Source organism: Numenius arquata, chromosome 5 (assembly GCF_964106895.1).
Source record: "Numenius arquata chromosome 5, bNumArq3.hap1.1, whole genome shotgun sequence".
Lineage (NCBI taxonomy): Eukaryota > Metazoa > Chordata > Aves > Charadriiformes > Scolopacidae > Numenius > Numenius arquata.
The window spans coordinates 36,032,671-36,046,167 of record NC_133580.1 but is presented as its reverse complement, the minus strand read 5'-3'; the positions used below and the strand labels follow the sequence as shown (position 1 = coordinate 36,046,167).

General features: G+C 38.9%; 1 protein-coding gene across 2 annotated transcripts in view; it reads left to right on the top strand.

Annotated features, from left to right (window-relative positions):
- The first annotated feature begins 1,336 nt into the window (after positions 1-1,336).
- The window catches only part of CCSER1 (coiled-coil serine rich protein 1), a 628,555-nt gene continuing 616,394 nt past the window's right edge, over positions 1,337-13,497 (top strand). For both annotated transcript variants that reach the window (XM_074148037.1, XM_074148036.1), the window contains exons 1-2: positions 1,337-2,651; positions 5,236-5,423. In XM_074148037.1, the coding sequence (XP_074004138.1) occupies positions 1,337-2,651; positions 5,236-5,423 (1,503 nt within the window). The remainder of the gene's footprint in view (positions 2,652-5,235; positions 5,424-13,497) is intronic.

The window sequence follows — 13,497 nt, the reverse complement described above, 5'->3', positions numbered from 1 at the left end:
ACCCTTTCTTTCACAGTAATATATATAGTTTTATTACTCCTTAAATATTCTGTTCCCATTTTTATTTATATATTAGTGTGTATATATACACACTGTATAAATATATATATTGTTCACAGATATTTGTTGTAGCCACATATTGCATATAAAATTGCTCATTAGATGAATTAATTTGGTTTTGCACTTGATATACAAACATTGTTTAGATAAATTGCCTGATTTTTATTCCTACGTGCTGAATACTTGCAGCTCACGAAGTTGCATCAGGCATTATACTTACAGCCTCTCTTGTTCTTGTGATTATATATTGCATGTTTTTATTGCTCCCTTCGTGGTCCTGTCTCTCACAGCAGTAGTTTATATATATAGTTTATAATGAGAACAAAAAGGAGATAGAACTGGTATATATTTCATAAAGATTAATTTTCTTCTAGTACATCTGCTGTGCTGATCAAAATAAGTTTTTATTGCTTAAATATTTATAAAAAGTGCCAAGTGTTTGTGTATGGAACACTTTTCACTAATTAAAAAAAAACTGCAAAAATAGCTAATTATAAGCAAGTAGGCTACAACAGGATTTCAGAGAAGTTTTCAAAGGAAACACTGAAGTTCAAATCTAGAAACATACTCCCATATTTTGACTGGAAATTCCTAGAATTTATGGTTCTTTAGGAAGAATTTTTGGTGGTGCATTTTTTAGCTTGACTGCAATGCCAGCATTTTCTCTGCTGTAAGGTGACACGTACAGCTTTCAGCAGAATAGGAAATAAAGGAATTAAAAATCCAGCTGAAAGTTCAGTGAAGATCGGGAAACTTATATCCTCTTCGTTCTTGCAAAAATCTGAGTATTTAGGAGTACAAAATAATGTTTTGTTCTACTCGGATCATGAAAAATCAAGCATCTTTTAAGAGAGCTTACAGTTTATAAGAAGACTTGCCCCAAGAATTTACAATAAGAAGGACGTTTGAGTGATGTTTTTGTGTATCTTTTGGCATGTAGATTTTACATAGTTACCCAATGTGATCTCCATTGTGTAATATAGCATACATAATACTGTATCTCTCATAGGCAGAATGTTTTTAGCCACGTTTTCTCAGCTGCTAGGCTTTCAGCGCTGCCTATTGAACATCGCTTTGAAATTCTAAAAATCTTCAGTAATGCATGCACAACAACTTGCAGCTGTACTTAACATTGATGTTAGCATCTTCTGTATTTAGGCTGACTTAAAGCATATTGAAGTGGACTTTGAGAGTGAATGATTTATGTATATATTTTTTTTTTCTCATCCCAGATTAGTTTGTTGGTTGCGAAGAGCCACGGACACCTTGTGCCCTGATGGGGGACTCAGGATCCAGACGATCGACTCTAGTATCTCGGTTGCCAATATTCAGGAGAAGTATTAGCCGGAGACACGACTCCCTCCCTTCCTCACCTTCTTCTGCTAATGCCATTGGTGTCCACACCTCCTCTCCATCCAGCACTAACTCCAGCTCAGGGAGCACAGGCAAGCGCCGGAGTATTTTCCGTACTCCTTCCATTAGCTTCCATCACAAGAAGGGGAGTGAGCAGAAGCCTGACCCAGCTAGTCAAAACGTTAACATCTCAAATGGTGCCCAGTCCTCTCTCAGCACTTTTCAAAAACTGAGTTTAGAGGAACACATTAAAAGCAGAGGAAGGCATTCGGTTGGCTTTGGCAGCTCACGTAGCAAGAAGATAACAAGGTCTTTGACGGATGATTTTGAAAGGGGAAAGGAGCCCTCAGCTAATAAGAATGTCTTTATAAATTGCATAAGCTCTGGGAAGAATGAGGGTGATGATTCAGGCTTTGCAGAGGAGCAGAGCCGATACTCTGTCAAACAATCCACACGAAAACTTCTCCCTAAATCTTTCTCATCGCACTACAGATTTTCCAAACCAGTTCCAGAGAGTCAGTCAGTTTCATCTGTGCAGCAGTCCAGGTGCTTGCTGGAGTTTAAGTCATATGGGGAAAGTGAACCTGTGATAGCCAAGTCCTCTCCTCCATGTTCGGCTGAGACGACAGAGTGCCTGGGAAGCTCCTTGCAGTCCCCGCTGCTCTCGGCTGACCTCACGGCTGCCCAGACCCCCTCCGACTTTGTTGCCCTGACGGAGGATTCTGTTTCAGAGGTTGATGCTCTGACCAGCAATGGGACTGGGGGGGCGCTCACAGAGGATTTTGGCCATAATGTCTCTACCTCTCAGATCTTCTTTAATCCTGCTGCTGCTCCTGTGAGGGAAGTGGATATTGTGGAAAGTACTGGGCATTCTGCAGGTGTATCTCCTGTGAGTCACTCGAGCTTGTGTAGCGTTGAATCTAATACCTTATTCAAAACCTCAGCTGCTAATCAAACAAAAGTATTATTGCAAGCCAATGAACTACATATTAATGATGCCAGGCACATAGGAGAAATTAACTCAGCAAATGCACATTTAGAACCCTTTGTGTTACAACGCAGAGAAGAACCAGTGATACTCTCTCCAAAGGCACAGGGGTTGAGTAGGGACAAAGATCGAAGCACGCCATCCAAGCACACAAGAGAGACAATGCCTGTAATGGAATCTAAGATTGTTCCGTGTTCGGAACATCAGTCCTTTAAAACACAGCAGTGTTATGAAACAAACCATCCTAAAGGTATGTCTCATGGTCTTTTCATTTTTGGGTTTGGTGGGGTTTTTTTGGCCTCAGTTCTTCTGTAAGAATTGTTTGGTCATAAAGTGTTTTTGTAGAGTTGCCAGTGCTAGCTAGGAAGTCCAACAGTTATGAATTGTGCACCCCTCACAAAACTGTCCGAAGGAAACAAAAAGTCTATTTTTTTTTTTTGAGTTCACATTTTACAGTTTGTTAACAGCCATCAGTGCTGTTCATAGCTACGCTTTCCTGTGGTGGAAAAGGAATTAAGAAAGATAGTATTGATTCTTGCCTCATGTTGAAGGCTGAAGCTGGGATTTTTGAGGCATGCCTGTTTTGGACTTGAGCTAAAGAATTGCATTGTTTGAGATGGAAACATCACCAGGGAAATAAACTCTCTTTTAGTCTGGCTGTGAAGAATAACATAGTTTATCTTCTATTGATCTGGGGTTTGAAATTTCCTGTCTCTTGCTTGCTATTTAACTGATGTTACAGGGTAGCTTCTGCAGCGGAGGATTGAAAGAACCCATTTCTGTTTCCATCTGAAATAACATTGTGAAAGTTCTCATTATGTAATCGGTGAAATGGAGAGAGTTAATTGCCATCTGAATTTCACACTGGATCTTTAGCTTATGAAAAGGAATTTGGAAATCTTAACAAGATTAAGTGAGAAGGCTGTGCTGAGAAATCCCAGTCTATAGAGATGCAGATGAATAAAGGCACCAGGCCCTTGAGTGAAGGACACCTGCCAGAAGACATTTATCTCTGACAGTTTATTTTCCCAAACCAAGCTAAAGACTGGGGCTTTCTTGCATAATCCTGTGACTCTATCTGGTGGGCCAAAATTTGTGAGAGTTAACAAGACTGCATTTATAGTGTTTGTATTAGAAGATGAATGAGTATAAACTCATATGAATTCATACCCATCTTTTTGCTTGGACATTTATCTATGCACGTAGATTATAAGCAATCAAAAGCAATCTTGCTTTTTGAATTATTTGTCACTGCGAGGCTTGGTTGGATGTCTTGTTCATAAATGGCAATATAAAGTCAAATTAATCCACTAAATTAGCTTTCACCAGAAGGGACCTGTTTCCCTCAGAACCATAGTCAATTGGGAGAAAAAAATATTTGCATATGTTTCTGGTCCTGCACACTTGGTTGGTCTTCCTTGCAACATTGGCTCATCTGTGAATGAGCTCATCCTTCTGAATCTGACTTCTTAGAGTGTACTGCAGAACAGCAAGTGAGCAGGTCGGCGTGATGTTTAGAAATACACAGTGCATTTGAAACTCATGCATCGACAGCTGTGTATTTATATCCAGATGTATTTCTGGAAGGCAGCTAACTGAACTTGAAAATGTGGTAGAGGGATTTTTGTAAATGGGATCCATGTTCACAGAAACACTAGAGCTAATACTGCACTATGTAAGAGTCAATGATTAATTGTTGGGGTTTCATAGTTCTGTTCAAAATGCATTTTTGTTTACTTACGTGGTAAAAAAACCCAAACATTTAAAATTAGAAACTGGCCAAGCATACAAAGCGACCGTTGAAAAAATATAAAATCCTGCCATATGAAATAAAACAAATATAGAAAAAGCTTATGTGGTATTCAGTAAGATAAGGTTATAAGTAGCTATATCTGTTACAAACAGACTGGTTTGAGTATTTGGTTTTGCTAAAACAGTATTTAAAACCAGATGTAAATGTAAAATATTTCTGTGCATTTTCTTTGGTAATGGATATTGTCTCTTCCATAGCTGGTCTCATAGCTGGTATCATTACAGATAGTATCAGGAACATGACATTAATGTATGAGCAGGCTTGATCCATATATTTCTTTGTATACCTTTATATATTTTTATGTGATACAGATTTTTTTTAAAAGCCTTAGAGAAAATGTCTGTTCTCTCACAAAAGGCAAAAGAAGATAAGATTTTCTGTGTTACATTTATTATCTTATTATGCTTTTCTCTTTCCCCATCTCTAAATTTGACTTAACACCTCAAAATGTAATTTTTCTCCTCTTTTCTGATGTGTTATTGTTTAACACGAGTTGGGGACTGGGATTCAGCCTGCTCACTGCAGGCTGGGTTTGGAGGGCACAGAAGTAGAGCTGAGCTAGGAAGGCCAAACAGAACCCTAAACCAATGGAGTGGTGAAAAACCTGTGTCCTGGCCCTACAAAACCTGGATTTGCCTCGGAATGCAGGATATGGCAGGTTGGGTTTTGGCACCAGTGGACCAATGATAGTTTCTCTGGTGGATTTTCCTGAAGCGTCTGAAGGTTTGGAAGTGTCTGAGAATGAGGGGAGGAAGGAAAGGATGGATCAAAGGTCCTTCTGGAGTCTATGAGGAGCCACGGACTGTAGCATGCAGAGTGTGCTAGTCACTAGGGGCTGAACAGAAAACTGGTGGCCCAGGTGACACTTCTATCTAGGTAAGCAGGATCTGCTTTCTACAGAATGTTTCCTATGTGATTGCCCTTCAATGTAAGCATTTCAAGCAAAACCGTGTTCTCCTTAAGAAAATATTTGTAGAGAATAGTTCTCTGTAATGATTGCCGATTACCTCTCTATTCGTAGTTGACCTTGCCAACAGCTTCAGTCCATACCGAGAAGGCAGATTTGTTGAGAAACGACTGAGATCCTCTTCAGAAGGTACTGCTGGAGGCAGTCGGCTGATCATAAAACCAAAGGATGGAAATACAGAAGAGCTTAACAGCCTACGGAAGCAGAGGGCAAGTTCATCCTCTTCAAAAATGAACAGCATGGTGAGTTTATTCCCATATAGAGTAAGTTTTTATTTTTCTGTGATCAGCATAACTATAATGAGAAGCAGCAACTTTACAAGTAATGGATGGTAAGAAAGGAGAAAAAAAACCCCAAAACCCAACCCAAAAGCTGTTTCAGGTTTCCAAACTGTGATCCATGCTCAGCTACAGGCATTAATTTTTTTCAGGGTGTGACATTGTGAAAAGGTTTGTATACTTTCTGTGAAGAGGTTCTTCTTGTCATGCTTCGCTGATCTGCCTGGGAGCAAAATACTGGGAGAGGGAACAGTAGCAAAATGGAGTGTTACTATTTATAAGGTTAAACACAGTGGACTACTCTGTGGCAACATTTAATTGTTACTGTGTTAGTTATTTTATGGACTTATGTCTGGTATGAGTGAGATGAGATTCGGAGCAAAAGTTGGACAGAAAGTTGTCTGTAAGGAGACTCATGTGAAAGGTCTGAGTGGTCCCTTTTGAAACTGGTGATGAGTCTGAGTGCTTTCACTCTGAGCACAAGGTAAGGAGGAGAGCAAAAGATTTCCTCTGAGAATCCTTGAGGGTCACGGGGACTGGAAAAGCTAAGACAGGTCAGATAACTGCAGGAGAGTCCTTCTGAAACCTCTTCTAGTTAAATAATAGTCGAAGGAGCTAACTGACCAACCAGTTTGTGCTTTCCTATAGCCAGTGAGAATAGACACTTTAAGATGTAATTTAAGGTGTAATTTATACTTACACACGTGCTCTCCAGTGAGAGGAATAAAGAATATGCTAAGATTGAACATCTAAAGCAATGCTACCCACTTTTTACCTTATAGAAGTCACTAAAACAAGTTTTGTGGCTGTTATTAGTTTGAAATACTTCATTCAACATGCTAGCTGAAAAAAGGAGCATTCATTTTGTACCTATATCTGAAACCAGCTTTCCATAGAAAGCAAAAAAACCCAAGTTTCTTACCACTGCCCAGAGTTGCTAAACAGATGTATAAATAAGGGGGCTTTTCTTTTTCAGGTTTATATAATAGATGTTGTGTTGCAGGACCAAACACATGCCTGAGAGGCCCAGATGTGAACACAACTGCCTTTCGTAAGGGAGAATTTTTGCAGTTTTTCGAACATACGAAACTGATTGGTGCAAACTGATGTTAGATTTCCAGTGATGTTCTTCTTTGGTGCAGTTTCACAGGCTAACACAAAAACTCAACAACTCTTACCATTAAATAGAAAACTTTTATGACTGTGTGCTGCTTTGGCTGTCACTAAACTTAATGTCTTCTCTCTCACCTGAGAAGCCAATGAAGGCTAAAATTGTCTTCCTCTTTGAGATTCCTCATACTAGTTCCCGGTTGGTCTTTTAAAAATAGATCCTGAGAGAAGGATCTGATTTAGTGCGAATTCCCCTTACAGAGAATGTGGTGGGAAATTGGGGTTTAGGGGTTTCTCAAAAGGATGTGAAGTCTGTCTATTGTCTTGGTAAATCTCACCTGTGTGTCTGAATGTATCATCCAAACCTTCCTTTGTGTCTGGGCTCACAAATGCTGCTGTGGATGGCATGAGAACATTACATCAGTACTGAGCACATTCTTACTATGTACAGCTGATGTGCAACTGGTTTTTCAGTGTACCGGTGTCCTCAAGCAATGGTCACTACAAACATTCAACTAAAATGTAGTTACTTGGTGTCTTTTACGGAAATGCTTGCTTGTACACTGGCTTTGTGTAACCTGGGCGTCTTGGATTATCTACACTTCAATGACAGGATTATTCTGAGCAGTATCAGATTAATATTAAGAATGAGAAGATTTTATACATCTGCCTTTCTTGTTTCTAGATTGTTGCCAACTTGTCAGATGAAGTAATACAGTAATGCAAAATTTATTTCAACAAAATGCCCTTGATTTTTAATTTTTTTTTTATTAGCTGAATTGTTACACCCATAAATACAGTATAAAGACATAGAATTGCTACATAGTAGAAGAAACCTTTGTGCTATTAAAGCCTGTAGTTATAGCACGTTATTCTGTTTTTGCAGGAAGTCCGCATCCAAATATCAGTGAATAACATTTTTCAAAGCCAGAAAGAACTTGATGACATTTAAAGATGCTGTTTCTTGTAGGCACACAGAGCATTACGGAGATGTAGTTCCTGCCCTAAAAAGCTCGTTAACCCTGGCTCAAGCCTGTAAATCTTATTTGACAGGTCTCTGCGTTCACGTAAATACTAGGCTGGCAGGAGTGAGGAGCTGGAAGAACTGAGGAGATGCTAGATTTTCTCAGGAAATGAGAAGAGGAAAAAAAGATTAGCATCTGAGAAACTGTTCTTCTTAAACACCTTGTCTGGGAGAGTATTCTTGCGTGATTGGTGTTGCTCTTTTTGAAGGTGATAGGTAAAAGCTTGGATAGGTATATCTCCAAAATACCAAGAATATATATAAAACCTACAAAGATGGTCACCACCTCCCCCACGAGTGGCATTAACTCACTTGTGAGATGCTGAAAGTAATTTATAATCTGGACAGGAGCAATGATACTCAAAAATGAGATGTAGGGAAAGAAAAAAGTCATTTAAGATAACTCTGCAAGCATGCCAATTTTGCAGCAATTTAAATAATGAAAAGAAACAGACGCTTGCGATGAACTGCTTAGATTATTAACTATATGTGTTTTTTCATCAGAAAGTTTCAGCGCCGTCATTCTTGCAATGACCGGTTTCTGCCACAAGATGCCACAATTTCACTAAAAATGGTTTTAGACTGTAGTAGTACGCAGTTGCACAAAATGTGAAAACCGCAATTCAGGACACGTTATTGGAACAGTTTAATGCTGATTAGCCTGTGCAGTGTAATAGACCCTTTTCAAATGATCATTGTTTATACTGATGCAATTTAAAGAGATTCATATCATAAAATCACAGGGTTCATAGAAACCCTGGTCATTCAAATGTTCCAACTATGAAGTCATCAGTTACAACTTTAAATATTTAGACATAACTAAATGTTCTAGGGGTTCTAATTGACAAGCGGCTGAATATGAGCCGTCAGTGTGCCTAGGTGGCCAAGAAAGCCAACGGCATCCTGGTTTGTCTTAGAAATAGCATGACGAGCAGAAGTAGGGAGGTGATTGTGCCCCTGTACTCAGCACTGGTGAGGCCACACCTGGAGTATTGTGTCCAGTTTTGGGCACCTCAATGCAAGAGAGATATTGAGGTGCTGGAGCGAGTGCAGAGGAGGGCAACGAAGCTGGTGAAGGGCCTGGAAAACAAATTGTATGAAGAGTGGTTGAAAGAGCTGGGACTGTTTAGTAGGAGGAAGAGGAGGCTGAGGGGAGACCTCATCACTCTCTACAACTACTTGAAAGGACATTGTAGAGAGGTTGGTGCTGGTCTCTTCACACAGGTAATTAATGACAGAACAAGAGGGAATGGCTTCAAGCTCCAACAGGGTAGGTTTAGACTGAACATTAGGAAAGAATTTTTCACAGAAAGAGTGGTCGGGCATTGGAATAGGCTGCCCAGGGAGGTGGTTGAGTCACCATCCCTGGATGTGTTTAAGAGACGTTTAGATGTGGTGTTGAGGGATATGATATAGGGAAGAACTTTGTAGTGTAGGGTAGATGGTTGGACTTGATGATCCCAAGGGTCTCTTCCAACCTGGATGATTCTATGATTCTATGAAACTAGTCAACTATGTTTCAGAAGGTTGTTAGAGGCAATGGCTGACCTCTCTGTTCTCCAGGTGGGTGGTTCTTCTTTTCCAATGTGTAAGAGAAGCAAAAATAAATAAATAAAAATGCAAACCAGCATGGTAAATAAAAGACTTGAATGACAAGAAAAATGCAGCCCTGCATGACCAATGAAAAACAATGTAAATCTGGGTAGTTGAAATGTAGGAGCAAATTAGAATAACCACGTTGAAAAAAAAGATAATAATATTGGAATCAGACCCCCAGATCACTTCAAGTAAGTTCTTTAAGACGATTAGGAGACAGAACAGTAGGAAGAAAGAGTTAACGTTCTACAGTACTTGGATTTAACAGTAGAAATTGAGGTATGTGTGAGCAACAAAATTATCCGTCACTTCTCATAATAGTGGCTAATGTGGAAAGATGACTATCCTAAATGTCACCTTTTCCAGTACTAAAAAGGAAATGTAAAAAAAAAAAAAGAATTTGTTGACTTTTTTTTTTTAAAGTTGCTGATGGAGATTTTGAAATGCAACAAATTACAGTCAGTCCTTAAAGCAGATGGTCATGAACGATGATATGAATAAAAGTAGTTGTATATTAGTGTAAGTTAAAAATAAGTTCAGAGGATTGTTTGAGCCCCTAGACCGTACTGCCCACCTTCAAGATGTGAGCTGCACTGTGCTGCGTGCACACATGTTTTTACTCTGTCTAGAAAAATGACTGCGTACGTGCAGTAGAACAAGACTGCCCACTTGGATTTGGCTGTCACAGACCTGCCTTTCTGCCTCTCTGCAATTATTTACAAAGAAAATTATGGTTTGTCTTTGTGACTGCTCCACACCTGGCTATCAGCATATGTGCTGTATGACTAAAAGAAACCTAATTTTTCAACTTTTTCCTGCCTCAGTGGGTAAATATTACCACTGTCCTTTCTCTTCCGCAGGCCCATGTTTCTCTGGGTACTCTCTTCAGACATCTTTTTCTTTGGTTTCTAAGAACTAAATCTTCTCTAAATGTTGCCTGGTTTTTGTTTCTTAAATTCAGCTACAAGTTTTCATCCTTGCAGGTAAAAATTTTTATGCTTGCCCTCAGTGCTGCATCATCCTCTCATTTTGCCTAGAGCAAGGCAGCCTTGCCTACTTGTGTCAGTCCAATTAGAGCTGCACAACTTATTTTTCTGGATTGTTGCTTTGACTGTGCCATTTCTTTCTTTGCATTTTTCCCATGGTTCCACTAGATTAGATAAAACTGCTTGTTGCCAGTTAAAGGACACTCATGGCCTAAGGTCATCCCAACTTTTTTCTCTGAGCTTTAACAGTGATACGAGACTTCATTGCCCACTTGTCAAACTGTCAAATAGTTGCATTCGTGTGTTCTCCCACACTGTGTGTCATGCACTAGAGTAACTGCAGTTACAAGACTTTTTTCATTTCCTTTCTCCATTTTAATTTTAATTTTTCACCTTGCTTACAAGTAACAACACAATGATGAACTAAGATAAGTTTTCAAGATGTATGCTAGTACTGTATTACTGAGTTTTTTTGCGTCTCCATCCAATGCTGACCCTTGGGCAAAATCTCCTTTTCCTCATGCTTGTGCTGTGCTTCTTATGTGGGGATGCTCTGAGCACCTAACATCTCAATAAATTTATATTTACAATATAAATTTAGAACAGTGTATGCAAAAAACAGTGTTGGAATACAGGGTGATATTTTGTGAGCTATTGCAGGGTTCTGTTTGATAATGGGAGGGGTTGAATATGTCAGTTAAACATAAAATCTGCAAAATTAATAATTGACTAATTTAGTGTAGAGAGGACTGTCTAAAACTTTGGGAAGACATAACAAAGGTAAGTGATTGGCAGAAATAATGAGACGCTAGCAAAAGAGAGATTAACTGCAAGTATTTGAGATTCTTAGTGTATCTCTGGAGGGAGCAGAAAGGTAAAACATAGGTCACTTTAATGGAAATGTGTTACGGCCCCTTCTTAGAATGTCTGTTTGTGATAATTACCTAATTAGCAGCCGGTGTCTAAATTTTAGTTAAATGTCCTGGGTATTCTGTGTGAGTAACTGTACCTAGGTTTTGCTACTTAAGTGATTTGGGGTGACTTAGCAATTAATAGTCAGGTTGCTAGTGTCCTTCAGGCGTGGTACTTGCTATGATCGAACAATTATCCAAATGTCTGTATTCAAATCTATCCTTGTGTTTGATATCATACATTATGAAGTGGTATCCAAATCTGCAACTCATGAAAGTGTGATTAGTGCTTCTCACAGATGACTTAATTTTCAATGTTTCCTGAGTAGTCTTATTATCAAGCGCCAGTTCTAACCTAGTTGCTACATCATGAGAGAAACAACAGGATGCTGTGCCCCCATGGACTACACTGAATGTACATGAATAAGGGCTAAAATGTTTTTATGTTCCTCTTCTTTATGCTGAACAGTACAATATTTTGCTGGTGTCTGATGAAGCACTGAGCATTGGCTGCTAGTCTAGGGGGGTTTGAAGTGATTTTCATATTTGCTCCAGGGTGCTTTAACATTATTTTCTCTCATGCTTTTCTCCTTGAGTATGGACTTGACCTTCTGCTTTATACCTTCTGACAGTCTATGGTGAGACCATTTGGAAGCTGAGATTTTTATGCAATCTGTGGCTAACACATTAGGTGGAAGATTCTATTGAAATTACATGAGTTGAATGGTTTATGAGTTATAGTGTGTGACCAGTAGACTTAAAAGTGGAATTGAAGGTGGTTGGGTTTTTGTGACCTGTAGAGGCTTGAGAAAACCCTGTGGGATACACTCTTCATCAACAACATTAATGATTAATGTCTTAGCAGCAGATAAGTTTCTGTCTTGATAGCTGGCACTGGAAAGGCAGTGAATAAAAGGTTATGGGGAGGGCTTGAGTGCTCAGCGTTTCAGTTCAGGTTCAAAAAAAACCTCAAACAAAACAACCTTTTTTAGATATACCAAAAGTGTTATAAAAATATGAACCAGGTAAGCACACACTTCTTTAATGTCCTCTGCACAACCTTCTTTAGAACTAACAAGGTTATATTTTCTCTGAATAACTGCAACCTGTTGTTAACTTGCTATAAATATATTACCTCTGGTATCTGTTATGTTCACAAAAGTTTTTTCATAGTTAAAATAGATGTTACGTTTTGTTCTGTCTCTGAATTAAGGGATTTCTGCTTAATTCAAATTCATCTCTGCTATACTGGGCTTCTCAAGGGAGAATATTTAGGAACATCAATTTTTATTGAACTGTTCAAGCAAACCCTGTAAGGCAGCGGTTCACCCTTCATGTGAAGTGGTCTTGACAGCATTCATTTATAACTAGCTTTGTACTAACGTAACAAAATTTCCCCTTTTGCAATGAATTTGGCGTTTTGCTCCTTTGTGGAAGGAAACTGGAAACCAGTTAAAGCAAGAACTCTCAGGACTACTTTGATAGTGTAAGGCTGAACAGTGCTATCTAAATAGGTATAAACTGCTGTTTGTAGGTAAGTAGTAATTTGAGCCCTATATTCTTAATTTAGCATGGAGAAAGTGCCTTTCACATACTATTAGCATTAAAAAAAAATGGAAACAGCAAATTGGGATTTAAGCATTTTGTCTGTGATTTTTAGGTCAAGTCAACTAGAAGTTTTACAGCTAAATATCCTGTGGGAAATTAATGTCTGTAGTGTAATATACATTTCTTAACATATTAAGAGCTTGTAAAAATCAGATTGCCATTGTTAGACACTTTGAATTAATTCTTGAGATCAAGTGACTAACAGAAATTAGTTTAGATGTGACTTAATGCTTATGCTATAATGTTCTATGCACTTCTTTCAGGACATAATCATTATAGCCCCAAAAAAGAGCTTGTATAATTATTCTGATTGGATAGAGTTATGTTAATACAGGTAGAAAGTAGAGGGGGTTATTAGCAGTTCTCAATCCCAGAGTAATCATGGTAATGGATGGATTTGGTGTTACATAGTGAAAATAGGACAGAATTAGTTCTTTTAGTTCTGTCATGGGTTAACCCCAGTGGGAAGCTCAGCACCACAACAGCCACTTGCTTACTCCCTCCAGTGGGATGGGGCGGAGCGTCAGAAAGGTAAAAATGTGAAAACTTGTGAGTTGAGGTAAAGACAGTTTAATAGGTAAAGCAAAAGCCACACACCCAAGCAAAGCACAGTAAGGAATTCATTTACTACTTCCCCTCGGCAGGCAGGTGTTCAGCCATCTCCAGGAAAGCAGGGCTCCATCACACATAATGGGTACTTGGGAGGACAGATGCCATAACTGTAAATATCCTTCCTTTCTCCCCCTTTCTCCCCCCTCCCCCCGGTTTTACTACTGAGCACAACATCATATGGTATGGAATAT